The 12,491-nt window shown below is 53.2% G+C and overlaps 2 protein-coding genes across 2 annotated transcripts; both read left to right on the top strand.

Moving 5' to 3' along the window:
* The first annotated feature begins 117 nt into the window (after positions 1 to 117).
* LOC132340464 (uncharacterized) lies at positions 118 to 7,036 on the top strand. The gene is made up of 4 exons (XM_059871490.1): positions 118 to 225; positions 3,961 to 4,857; positions 6,749 to 6,858; positions 7,033 to 7,036. The coding sequence occupies exons 1-4, from the start codon at positions 118 to 120 to the stop codon at positions 7,034 to 7,036; spliced, it is 1,119 nt and encodes a 372-aa protein (XP_059727473.1).
* Positions 7,037 to 7,693: 657 nt separating this feature from the next.
* LOC132340465 (serine/threonine-protein kinase PAK 3-like) lies at positions 7,694 to 10,600 on the top strand. Its single transcript, XM_059871491.1, has 5 exons — positions 7,694 to 7,729; positions 8,122 to 8,221; positions 8,639 to 8,835; positions 9,746 to 9,883; positions 10,333 to 10,600. Exons 1-5 carry the CDS (start codon positions 7,694 to 7,696, stop codon positions 10,420 to 10,422), a joined length of 561 nt encoding a protein of 186 aa, XP_059727474.1. The 3' UTR covers positions 10,423 to 10,600.
* Positions 10,601 to 12,491: the final 1,891 nt, after the last annotated feature.

The raw sequence follows: 12,491 nt of genomic DNA on the forward strand, positions 1-12,491 counted from the left end.
TTTGGGGAGGGGGAACCTTGGGGCGCTGGGCAGGTGGGAGCTCAGGTGAGCCCAGAAATGTGTGCCCAGGTTCGCGGGATCTCAAGGGTGCCCGTGGCAAGTGGTGACGCTGGCCCGATGCAGAGCCGATCTGTCCCTGCCCCCCGCAGCCGCACAGCGACAGAAAATGGAACCGAGGGTTCCTCCGTGGGGACAAGGACCGGGAGAGATCCCTCAGCAAATCCGGTACGGGCACAACAGACCCGGCCTGGGCACACGGAGGGAATTTATTACCAACCAAATCACAGCAGCACAAGGAGAGGGCAAAGAAATCTCTCCAACACCTTCCCCCATCCAACGGGGATCACCCGGATCGGGGGTCACCGGGGCTCTGCCCAACGGGGGTCACTGGGGATCATCCAGCGCGGATCCTCCCATGGGGGATGGAGCTGGAGCAGCGCACAAAGCTCCTCCCACACTCGGGACACTCGCAGGGCCTCTCCCTGGTGTGGAAGTGCTGGTGAGTGACAATCCCTGAATTCCACCTGAAGCTCTTCTGACATTCCAAGCACTCATGGAGCCGTTCCCCAGTGTGGATCTTGTGGTTCTTGGTGAGGTCAGAGGTCCCACTGAAGCTCTTCCCACATTCCCACTCCCCAGCGTGGATGTTCTGGTGTTCCATCAGGGCGGAGCTGTAGCTGAAACTCTTCCCACATTCCAAGCACTTGTGCGGCTTCTCCCTGTCATGAGGGTTCTCCACCAGCTCTGAGTTCCAGCTGGATCTCCGGACACCTTCCTGGCTCAGGGGGGTGTAGGCGAGACGGAGGTAGCACGGTCGGGACGGACGGAGATGAGAGATCTCTGAAGCCAGGTCGTGGAACTTGCGGTTTATTGCAAAGGGCGTGGGTGCAGGGCCCTGCTGGGAGCTGCCAGCTGCAGCTCGGAGCAGGCCCGAGAGAAGAGAGAGGATGAGAGGGTAATAACGTAAAAGGCAAGAGCTAAGAGCATAGAAAAGTAAGTAAGAGCAAGAGAGCAAGAGTAAGAGTAAGAGCGCAAGACTAAAAGCAAGAGCGCGAAGTTCCCGTTACAATACAATAAATCATCTTCTGTGTTGGATATTCTGATTGTCACTAACCAATCTAGTACAGCATACAAATCCTATAGCATTTACATACAGCCTATAAGAACCACTACATTACCATACTATGCGACATTTTAAACCCTAAAAACTACTCTTTGGACCCCTTCTGCCAAGCTGGCAGGGTCTGCTCGGACCCTTGGACCTGCCTACGTGCAGAGGGTCTTGTTTCATCCAAAGGGGATTACCTTCAGCTGGCCACACCATTGTTTTCCTGTTGTTCATTAACTAAGGGATCTCAAAGCTTGCTTTCATTTCAATCTCGTTTATAGTTTCTATATTCTCAAAATCTTTTGCCAGGCAATCATATTTGTAAGGCTTTCCTGTTGCATCTTCCCCAACAGGGGGGCTCTTTCCTCCCTGCAGCTCCCTGGGCTGGGTTTGCAGCCACTCCTCGTGAGGGATCTCTGAGGTTTTTCCTCCTCCTCCATCTGGCCACAGCTTGGCAAGGACAGATCCTGGTTTGGGGGAAACCAAGGTGGGAGCGCCTTGGAGTAGAGGATCCCCGTGGCCAAGTCCATCTCTAGAAGTCAGCAGGGGTCTTGTGTCCATGGAAATCTCCACAATGTCAAGATTCAGCCCAAAAATCTCTCCCAGGAATTCCCTATCGCTGATCTCTCCACTTTTGGGGTTCCAGAGTTTTCCTTTCCTTGGGAAGATGGGGGTCCAACGGATCCAAGGGTTCCCCTTTCTCCAGCATCCTGCTTAGGGATGTTCCAGGGGCTTTTGGGGGTCCATGGGGGGTTCATGGGATACTATGAGATCCCAGGAGTCCCAGGGGTCCCTCTTCTCCAGGCTCCCCCACTTTCCAGCCAGCCGGGGTCCCCCAGCTCTGGGATCGCCCCTCTCTGCTCTCCCCACTCTGGGAGTCCCAGGGGTTCCCCTCCTCTGCTCTCCCAGGGGTCCCCAGCAGCAATGTCCTCCCCTGCCCATACTGGGCAATGGCCACGTGGACCCCCAAAGATTCCCCCAAGGGGCTCAGCCTTGGGGTCCTGCAAGATCCAAACCTACACACACAGAGAAAAAAACCTCCCAGGGACACCAGATGATATTTGGGGTCAATTCCACAATCTGCAAGCTCCAAACACACCCCAATAAAAAACCCTCTCAGCGACACCCTGATGGATTTGGGACAAGCTCCCCCTCCCCTCTCACTTGCAGGACGAGGTGGGGGCGATGGTCCTGTGTCTGCGGCCACAGGGGACACTGGAACCTCCTGTTCCTGCTCCTGTTCCTCCTCTTCCTACTCCTCCTTTTCCTCTCTCCCTCCTCCTTCTCCTTCCTAATCCCACCTCCTCCCCAGTTCCTGCCATCTGTGTATTTAGAGTGGTGACCCTTGCTTGTTTTTAGAACTAGAACAAAGATCCCTGATGGAACAAGGCTTGCTGCTTTCAGTCAGAATTATCAGTGACTAAAGGTCACGTTTCCTTTGGTTTGGTGCCGTCCTTGTTCCTCCTCAGTGTTCAGGCTGGGCTATGGGGTGTCCTTGTGTGCTGCATTTTCCGAGTTCCTCTGGCATCCTTTGGGCAATAGGCTGTGCCCTGGGAGGGATCTTTGTGCTCCTTTGTGACACAGGAGAACCTTCCAGGCGGTTTCTGCGTGAGCTGCTGCTGTGGTGTCACAGGAGCAGTGCCACGTCCCCGGGGTGTTCCCGTTGCTGTGGGACACGGAGGCCTCAGTGCCCAGAGTGGCTCTGGGCTCGCTGCAGGAGGATCCTCCTGCCCGAGGCATTCTCAGCAGCCAGCCCAGCCCTGACGGGTGTCCTTCTGTGCTTGCAGGGCTACAGGCTGCAGACGTGTGCAGCGCAGCCAAAATGATCCAGCACGTGGCTGCTGCAGTTTGCACTCTCTACTCTGTGGCTTATTCGGGGTATTTTTTAACCCACTTGGCACGTAAGTCGAGGCTTTCCCTCGGTGCAGCATCTGTGGCTTTGGGCTTGCTGTGTGCTTTCTGTTCTTCCTCTGGAGCTGAGCTGACTTTGGAACCAAATTGCCATGAAGACACCATTGCTTTGGGAGAGCTGCTGCCAGCAGCTGCAGCTGAAAAAGGGGGTGTCTGCAGCCAGGGGGTCTTGCATAGCATTTGCAAAGAGCCCTGGGGGGTTCTGTTCCCTCAGGCAGGGAGTCTGTGCCAGCAGAGCCTGGAACTCCCTCCGTTTGCTGCTCCGGCCAAGAACTGACCCAGCCCAGTATTTTGTGCTGTTCTCTTGCTTGCTGTGGGAAGGGACTGTGGCTCCTGCAGGGATGCTGTGAGAGCAAAATGCTCTCTTGGGGTTGCCTTGCTCTGTGGCATTTCCCACCACAGGCAGTTTTTCTCCTAACAGCATCTGGTTCATGTTCCCTCTCCCATTTCAGGGCACTTCTTCTGTGGATCCCGAGCAGCTCCTCCTTCGGTGAGTGGGAAAGGAACCCTTGGTGTTTGGAATTGTGCAGCAAGTTGTGAGCTTGGCATGTGGCAGCCGAGTGCCAGCCTGGGAGGCTGAAGGAAAGTTCCTGTCAGTGTCTCAGCAGCAGCATCAAAGTGATCCCCGTCAGTTTTCTCCTTTTCTGCTGAAGAGCTTTTGAAGAGCTGCAGGTCTGGCTTTGCAGGCAGAGGATTGCTGGCTGGCTTTAGCCATGGTGGAATGTTGAATTCCCAGCAATAAGTGGCAATGTCGACTTTAGCCCATTGTTAGTTGGAACAGCTCCAAACCCAATTTCTGCTTAGTGCAGCTGGATGTGCAGCTGAGGATAAATAAGGTGAGAACTGAGGTAGAACTTCCCGTCCCTCACACTGCCGTCTGTCCACAGGGCACAAAAGCAGCACCAGCACCTCCTGTGGCTCCCTCTGCTTCCAAAGAGGAGGCCAAAGAGGAGGAAGACAGCAGTGAGCTTCCCACTGTTCTGGGGGACGATGGTGAACTTCCCTCAGAGCCAGGAGATGACAGTGAGCTTCCTGCTGTTCTGGGAGATGAGGGCGAACATCCCGCGGTGTGGGAATGCAACGGCGAGGCTCCCACACAGGGGGACAAGGACAGTGGACATCTCCTCCCCCTGGTGTGCGACCAAAATGACCAAGCTCCCACAGTGTGGGATGAGGACAGAGGACATCTCCCGTCCTGGGATGAGGATGGTGGATGTCCCCTGGTGTGGGACGAGGATGGCCAAGCTCCCAAGGCATGGGATGAGGACGTTGAAGATCTCCCGGTGTGGAATGAGGATGGAGGATATCCTGTGTCTTGGGAAGAGAAGGATGAACATCTCCCAGCATGGGAAGTGGACAGCGAACATCTCCTGGCTTGGAAAGATGATGGAGAACGGGCAGCGTTTTGGGAAGAGGATGGAGAAGCTGCAGAATTTTGGGAAGAGGATGAAGAACCTCCCTCCTCTGTGGGATCCTGGGCTGAGCCTTCTGACAGCAGCACAGCCCTGCAGCCAGAGGGGAGAGGGGAGTGGTGCCTGATGCAGCTGAGTACGTCTGCTCTGTCCCTGGGTGCCCGAGCAGGGCGCTGTGTGTGTGTCTCGGCATCAGCTGCACCCGGGGTTGCTCTGCAGCTGAATGTCACCGAGCCATTTCTTGTCCTTCCCCAGCTGAGACCAAGGGGCTCACGGCCCCAGGGAGTGGGGCTGCGTTCTGGCTCTGCTGCAGGGCGGGCTCTCACTCTGGGAGGGAGCGTCTTCCACGTGGTTTCTTTCAGGGAACACCGTGAGCGAGGCGGAGCCTGCCGAGAAATACCTGGAGCTGGAGCAGATTGGCCAAGGGTAAGGGCACGGCAGCGACTTCTGCACAAGCAGGGCCAGGGGTTGTGCTGGTGCAGGATCAAGTGAGAAGTCAGGAGAGCTCCAAACACCTTCAGACACTGGGCTACCATCCTGCTGTCTCTCAGTCCTGATCAGAATTGATAACTGTGGTCAGGAGGCACCGTCAGAGCCCCTGAGGCTGGCAGTGTCCTGCCTGCAGCACGGGGCAGGACCTGGAAGATCTTCTGTCCCTGGAACTGGATTGCCTAAAAGAGCAACTCACCATCTGATGACTGTCAGAAAGCAATTCTCAAGAAGATTTCTTTCAAATATTTTCCTTTGAAAAATATCCACGGGTCAGAATGATCAACCTAAAGGTTTAGAAACAGAAACCAGAGATGAACTAATAAGGGCTCTATTCTAGCACAGGTAGCAGACCCCATCCATTCAGTAACAGACACAGAGCTGATGCACTCTGGGGGAAAATGCATCACCTGCCTGATGGCAGGGCCCTTGTGGAGCCTGCAGGTCTTAGGCAGGACATGGAAAAGGATGAAATGCATTCTTTTCCAGTTCTTTAGACACCCATTTCCCCTCCTAGGTTTTGAACTAAAGCAGTTCAGGGTGGACATTTGGGATTTGCTCCAGCCCAATTCCTTCGTGCTGGGTCTCAGTTTTCTCTTGCACACCTTGCATGGCAGAGGGCTGGTGGCTGCTGTGCTGTTGTTGGAAGGGTCGATGCACCCAGGTGTTTGTGAAGGCTGCAGGCAGCAGAGATCTCCTGTCTGGGCTGGCTTTCACTGCCAGGGCCTAAAGCGCTGCTTCTTTCTTCTCTGCTGTTTTGTCTCCAGGGCTTTCGGAACCGTTTACAAAGGACTGGACAGGGCCACTGGAGGAGAGGTCAGTGTCAACACGCCCAGCACGCCTGGCAGCTCTCCAGGGCTTTCCCCTCTGCTGGGAGCTGTGGCTGCAGCTTTGGGGGCCAGCAGAGCTTTCCTGCTCAGGCTGCTCCTCTGAAGGCAGAGCAGTGTCAGCCTGCAGAGCACAGCTGGGACAGACCTGGTCCTTCTGAAGTGCCAAAGGAATGCAAGGAGGGCAGCGGTGTCTGTCAGAGCAGGACACGCTGGCTTGGTCTGCATATCTAAAAGTGTGAATGCATCAGCTGCTGGAGACTGAGGCCCAATTTATCTTCACCCCAGCCTCTGACAGGAACACTATTTAGCAGTTTTTCCATCCTGCCTTTCATCTTCAAAGGGAGCCTCAAGGCCTGATTAGGGAGAGATCCTGCTTGGGCTCAATTTGGGGTTTTAGTCCTACTTCAGCAGTTCACAGAGAGAGGGAGAGAAATGAGAAGATGGATGTCCAGAGCAAAGCTCTCTCCCAAACCCTGCAGGTGTGTTTGTGTCTGGTGTCAGTGACAGCCTGTGACAGGGATCACCTGAGCCATGGATGTGCGTGTTTGCTTTGTTGTGCAATCCCAAACAGAGCAGTTGGATCTGAAATCATGACCAAATCCCACAGAACTGCTAAAGGGTTCCTGGCTGTTTTGCTCTGTTTTCACAGAACTAGAATTAGCTCCTGCTTTCAAAATGGGTTTCAATAATAATGAGAGTGTTGAGGCCATTTGAGCAGACTTTAGGTGCAGAGGATGTTGTTAGAGCTTTGAGGCTGACAGCTGAGGGACCATTTCTGCAGAGCTGGCAACGCCAAATGTCTCTGGCCATGTGTCCTGTGAGCAGCCCCCAGCTGGCAGAGCAATGGGCTGTGGGAATGGCACTTGCTGAGCTCTGGTGTCCCATCCCAAGGCAGTTTGGCACAGCCTGGCTCCGTCACTCCAAACAGACTCGCTCCGTGTTTGCTGTGGCCTCCTGCCACAGACTCCTGCAGTTCAAGGGCTGCCATGTCCCTTCAGGTGGCCATAAAGAAAATGAGTCTCCGAGGGCAGAACAGGGAACGAGCTGTGAATGAGATCCTGCTCCTGAAGGACAAGAAGAACCCCAACATTGTCAACTCTTTGGACAGGTGAGTGCTTCAGCTCTCATCCCGTGCCCGGGCCCTGCGTTAACCTTTCCTGGCATCCCTAGTCTGTAGCCTGTTTTGAAAATGCCTGACCCAGCCACATCTTCCCCAAACAACAGCCTGGCAGTTCACTCCCTGCGTGTGCTTTTGTTGCTTTGCTTTGGTTTTTCCTTCAAGTTGACCCCGTTTGCTGTGTCTTCCAACAAGTGCTGATGAACCACAGCAGAAATTATTTCCCTTGGCTTCTTCCCAGCCCTTTTCCATTGCTACAGATGCCAGGCAGACCCGGTTCTTGTTTCAAGCAATGCCTCATTTGCCCATTTTTCACTGGCCTTGCCTGTTTCTGAAGGGACTTTCTGAAAGGTTTTCTGACTGCTTTTGTCCCAAGTGCTGCATGGCCTCCTCCCCTGGATAGCCCTGGCAGTTGTGTTGCCTTGTTCTGGAGGGAATGGTTGAACTGAGGAGTTCAGAAACTGAACCAGCTGGGGGCAAGTGTTGTGGTTCCACATTGATCTGGGCTGTTGCTAACCTGCATTTTTCACCTGCTTGCCATCTAAGGCCTCTCCTTTCTCACAGGTGTCTCCTTCTCCTTTGGACTGTGCAGATTCCAAGGGCTGGGCAGCCAGGCAGGAATGTCTCTCCATCTGATTCTGTCCTCACTGACAAGTGACCTGGAAACAAAACTCCATCCAGGCTTTTCCATGGGGGAATTGAGCACTGCCCATTCATCTCCATGCCATTGTTTTCCTCTTCCAGCTTCCTTGTTGATGGAGAGCTGTGGCTGGTGATGGAATACATGGATGGAGGAACTTTGCAGGACGTTGTCAGACAGACACGCATGGCTGAAGGAGAGATGGCAGCTGTCAGTCGGGAGGTGAGGGATCCTGCTTGTCACTCCCATGGCTGGGACACCATGGTCCTTCCAAACAGGCATGAGAACAGGAGTGGCTCCATGCTCAGGGCTTTGTTTCTGTGCTGTTTTCATGAGCTGGAGAAGAAAGAGCCTCTGCAGTGAATGGCCTGCCAGCATCACTGCACTTCTGCTCTGTTCTTGCTCTCTCTCCTGCTGTTGTGGTACTCTCTGTCCTTTTTTGATTTGATTTGCTGTTCTCAGCTTTGCCTTGCACCGTTTGCCTGGAGCTTGTGTGCACTGCACTCCTGGCCTGTCCCAGCAAAGCTGCTGCTGGCAGAATTCTGAACTGTCCTTTCTGGTGTGATATATTTGGGCCATTGGTTTTTACCCTGGTGTTTCTTGTTCTCTCTCAGTGTCTGCAGGGCCTGGATTTCCTCCATTCCAACCGGGTGATGCACAGGGATCTGAAGAGCTCCAACATCCTCCTGGGAATGGACGGCTCTGTCAGGCTGGGTGGGTGTTCCCGGCCAGGCACGGCGCTCCCGGGCTGCGGCTGTGGGGCTGCTTCCCAGTGAGGCCAGAGCCCCACAAGGGCTGCTGGGGGCACTGCCCGGGCCCTGCTGCCAGCTGAGAGCGGCTGCCCCTGCAGAGAGCTCAGGAGAGGAGCAGGGTGCCAGCAGTGCCTTTGCTCTGGCTCTGGCCCTTCCAGAGGGGCAGCAGTGGGAATCTAAAGCTCCAAGGGAATCAGTAAAAGCCACTGCATGAAAGCTGAGGGTTTCTGTAAGGGTCCAGTTCCATCTTTCCTTGGCTACAGCCCTGAGGACTTTTCCAGCTGACTTCACTACTGCATTCTCAGACTGAGAGTGGGGAATCTTTGTGCTTGGTTTCCTCATTCCAGCTGCCTTTGACAGGGTTTGTTTCTGTCCTCAGCTGATTTTGGCCTCTGCGCTCAGCTCAGCCCTGAGCAGGACCGGCGCAGCTCCATGGTGGGCACTGCTCACTGGATGGCCCCAGAAGTTGTGACCAGATCTCCTTATGGCCCCAAGGTGGACATCTGGGCCTTTGGCATTGTGACCATCGAGATGGTGGAAGGAGAACCTCCTTACTTCAGGGAAACGGGGGCCATGGTAAGAGGCAAATTCTCCAGTGGTTGCAGAGGCCTGTGAGCACAGGGGGACCCTGCCCTGGGAGCAGCAGCTGGAGGTTTCTGCACATGGGAAGGGAATTCCCAGAGGACTCCAGCCTCAACACAGACGAATATTCTGCAGTCTCCAACAACAATTTGCTTTGGGATTTACGTTGTTGCAGCTCTTCTGGCTCTGAGGATGACATGGAAATGTGAAGCAAGTGCATCAGCTCTAATGTTACCCTGCAAGAAAAGCCCAAACCAACCCCACATCCCATCCCCAAACCCAACAAGATTTCTGCAGGAGCTTCTAGAAGACATTTTACAAGATGATCTCCCCTCTGATTCTTCTCACTGTGAAAGTTGTTGAAAACCTGAGGATGATTGTTTAACATCTCCATAGTCTAACATATTTCTTTCCTAGTCCAAGCTACTTTCTCTGTGTCACCAAAGCTGAGCTTTCAGCATCACAAACCTCCTGTTTTTGGCCTGGCAGTTTCTGGGATGGGGCATCAGGAATGCATTCACTTGAGTGTCAGTGGCACTGCAGAGATGCACTTGATGTAAGAATCCTGTGAAATAACCCAGGCAGACCACACTGACTCTGGAAAATGGCCTGTACAGCTGGTGTCCACATTTGGAGAAGCAAAATGTGCTATTTCTGATGGAGGTTCCTACTAACAGAGTCAGCCAATGAAACTGGCTCTCAGGGAGAGATCATTTGGATGTTGCAGTGGCTGTGGCAGCCCAAGGGTTTGGGTTTTTTGGTTGGCACAGAAAAATGAGCTGTGAGCAGCATATCTGGCAGGGAGGAAAGTGCCGCTGGGGCTGGGGCTGAGGACCCGGGGTGGATGTGAGCCCGTGTGGGTGTGAAGGAAGCTGGCAGAGCGCTGAGTTTGCTTTCCCTGCAGGCTCGCGCTCTGATCCGGCAGAACGGGACCCCGCAGCTGCAGGAGCCCCGGCGCCTGTCGGCTCTGCTGCGGGACTTCCTCGAGTGCAGCCTGGAGCCGGACGAGGAGCGGCGCTGGGCTGCCCAGGAGCTGCTGCAGGTGAATGCCAAGGGCTGCAGGGCAAGCAGCAGCGCGAGGGAGGGGTTTTCTTGTGGGGCCCCCTCCGACAGTCTCCAGCCTCGCTGCTTTCCACACGCAGAGCGAGCAGAATCCTCGCCTGCTTTGGCCTGGCAGGCTCCTTTCGAGGCCAGCTGGGCCTGGTGCCCCACAGCGAGCAGGGACATCTTCAACAGGTCAGGGGGCTCTGAGCCCTGCCCGACCTGAGCTTGGAGGTTTCCAGGGAGGAGGCACCTCCCACACCTCTGGGCACCTTCTGTCAGTGTTCCCCCACTCTCCTGGTTAAAAAATTCTCCCTTAGATCTAATCTGAGCCTGCTTCCCTCTCTTGAGTTTCAAACCATTTCCCTTTGTCCTGCTGCAAGAGGGCCTGTGAGGAACTTGACTCTGGGAAGTAACAGTTCATTTCTTTCTTTTTTATCCTTTGGGCAGCACCCATTCTTGTCATCAGCCAAGCCTCTCTCCAGCCTGACCCCTCTGATCACTGCAGCGAAGCAACTGAGGGAGCAGCGGAGGAGATGAAGCACATGAAGAGAGTTTCTTGTTACAGTAGTTAGGACAACTAGTTAGTTTTGGTAGTTAGCTCTGATAGTTATGGTAGTTAGTACTGCTAGTTGTTTAGGGTAGTTAGCACAGTTTGTTTGTTATGGTTCTTGTTTGTTTTGGCAGTTTTTGGAATAAAAACTCTCTCAAACCTCGACTCCCTTGACGTGTCCCTTCCTTCTCCCGCTGTGCCTCAGCTGCCCGGAGCCATGTGAGGGGAGAGCGGGCCCAGCCCGGCCCAGAGCTGAGCCCCAGCAGAGCCCTGGCAGAGCCCAGAGCAGCCTCGGCACCTGCAGAGTCAGCCTGGAAGGAGGCGCTTGGAGCCTTCGGGGCTGCACCCGGCTCTGGGTTACAAACTGTGTGTGCTGGAAAATGCCAGCGGCTCTGCAGGAGGGCAGAAGGGGCCCGGGGAAGGCCCAAGTGCTCCATGCAAGGAAAAAACCTGCCCTGGCTTTGGTGTAAATAACTAGGCAGTGTTGGCTTTTGCTATTATGTATGGACTTGTGCAAATTATTCTTAATCACAACGAGTTTGATATGGTACAGTTTGTAATCACTTTTCACTGCTTTTCCTATATGTCCTAGGTTGACTATATGATGCTTTTATCCCCAATCGTCTCATTCTGTTTATGCTGAATAGTAAGTTTTGCACCTTTAAGACTTGCTTCAAAGATTGAGGGGGGGAGAGGAGGCGCGCAGTTTGTTTTCAGACACTGAACTCACTCCTACACATTCCTGCTCCTGGACTGCGTGGTTCTGCAGATGAACAGACGGCAGGACTGGGCTCTCTTTTTTTTCTTGCTTTTTAGTTAGTTTAGCTAGCTGAGGCAAAGAAGTTCCCTGGACTGTGCTTTTTTTTTCCCTTTTTTTCCCCTTTCTCTGGACCTGTTCACACCTGCTCTGGACTGAACAACCATAAGAGCACCAGCAGCTCGCCTCGGTGGGCCGGGCCGGGCCTGGGCCACGGCATTTCCAGCGCCGGAGGGACTGATAAGGGACTGAGTGAGCTGAACTGGAATCTGGGGAGGGGACTTTCTGGGTTTGTCATCTCCTTTGGAGCAGCAAGGGGTTTTATTGTTTAATATTAAGTTTTCTTGTTTAATAAATAGTTTTTTTCCACTTTTCTCCAAGGAAGTATTTTCTCCTGGACTGGTTGGGGGAGGGGTGGTAGAATCCGATTTCCTACGGGGGCCCTTTGGGGGTTTTCTCCCAAATTTGCCCTGAACCAGGACACCCGGGCTTTAGAGCTGGCAAAAGGAAACAAAATCAATATTTATACAGACTCAAGGTATGCATTTGGGGTAGTCCATGCACATGGAGCCATCTGGAAGGAAAGAGGACTGTTGAACTCACAAGGAAAAAGCATTAAAGATACACAAGAGATAATAAAACTGTTGTAGACAATCCAGCTGCCTGAAAAGGTAACCATCATGCACATCAAGGCACACCAAAAAGTGAGCTCTGAATTGGAGGAAAAGAATGAGCTGGCAGAAAGAGAGGACAAAGAAACAGCTACAGCTGAGGTAATTGTTGAGACAGTTGAGGCAGCCTCAATCCCAGATGGACAAATTTCTATGGAAAGGAAACCAAAGTACAGTAAAAAGAAAACAAGGCTTATTGAGAAAGAAAATGGAAGTTATAATCAAGAGGGGTGGGCTATTGCAGATGAAGGGAAAGGAAGGCTTGTGATCCTCTCTTATATGCTCTGCTCATTAGTGAAAGATGAATATGAGTAAACACATTGGGGAATAGATGCCTTGTATAATCCCTTGAAAAACAGAATCCTAGCCAGAAACTTGCCAAGTGCAGTGATTCAGGTGACTCGCCAATGTAGCCTTTGCCTCCAAACTAATCCCAAAAATATTCCTAAACCAAAGCCTGAACAATTTAAGAGAGGATATGCCCCTGGGCAACAATGGCAAATTGATTTTTCAGACTGATTTTTCAGGAGAGTAGGGTATTGATACCTATTGGTGTTAACAGATACCTTTTCAGGGTGGCCAGAAGCTTTCCCTACTAGAACTGCCAAAGCACAGGGGGTAACCAAAG

Source organism: Haemorhous mexicanus, chromosome 32 (genome assembly GCF_027477595.1).
Source record: "Haemorhous mexicanus isolate bHaeMex1 chromosome 32, bHaeMex1.pri, whole genome shotgun sequence".
Classification (NCBI taxonomy): Eukaryota; Metazoa; Chordata; class Aves; order Passeriformes; family Fringillidae; genus Haemorhous; species Haemorhous mexicanus.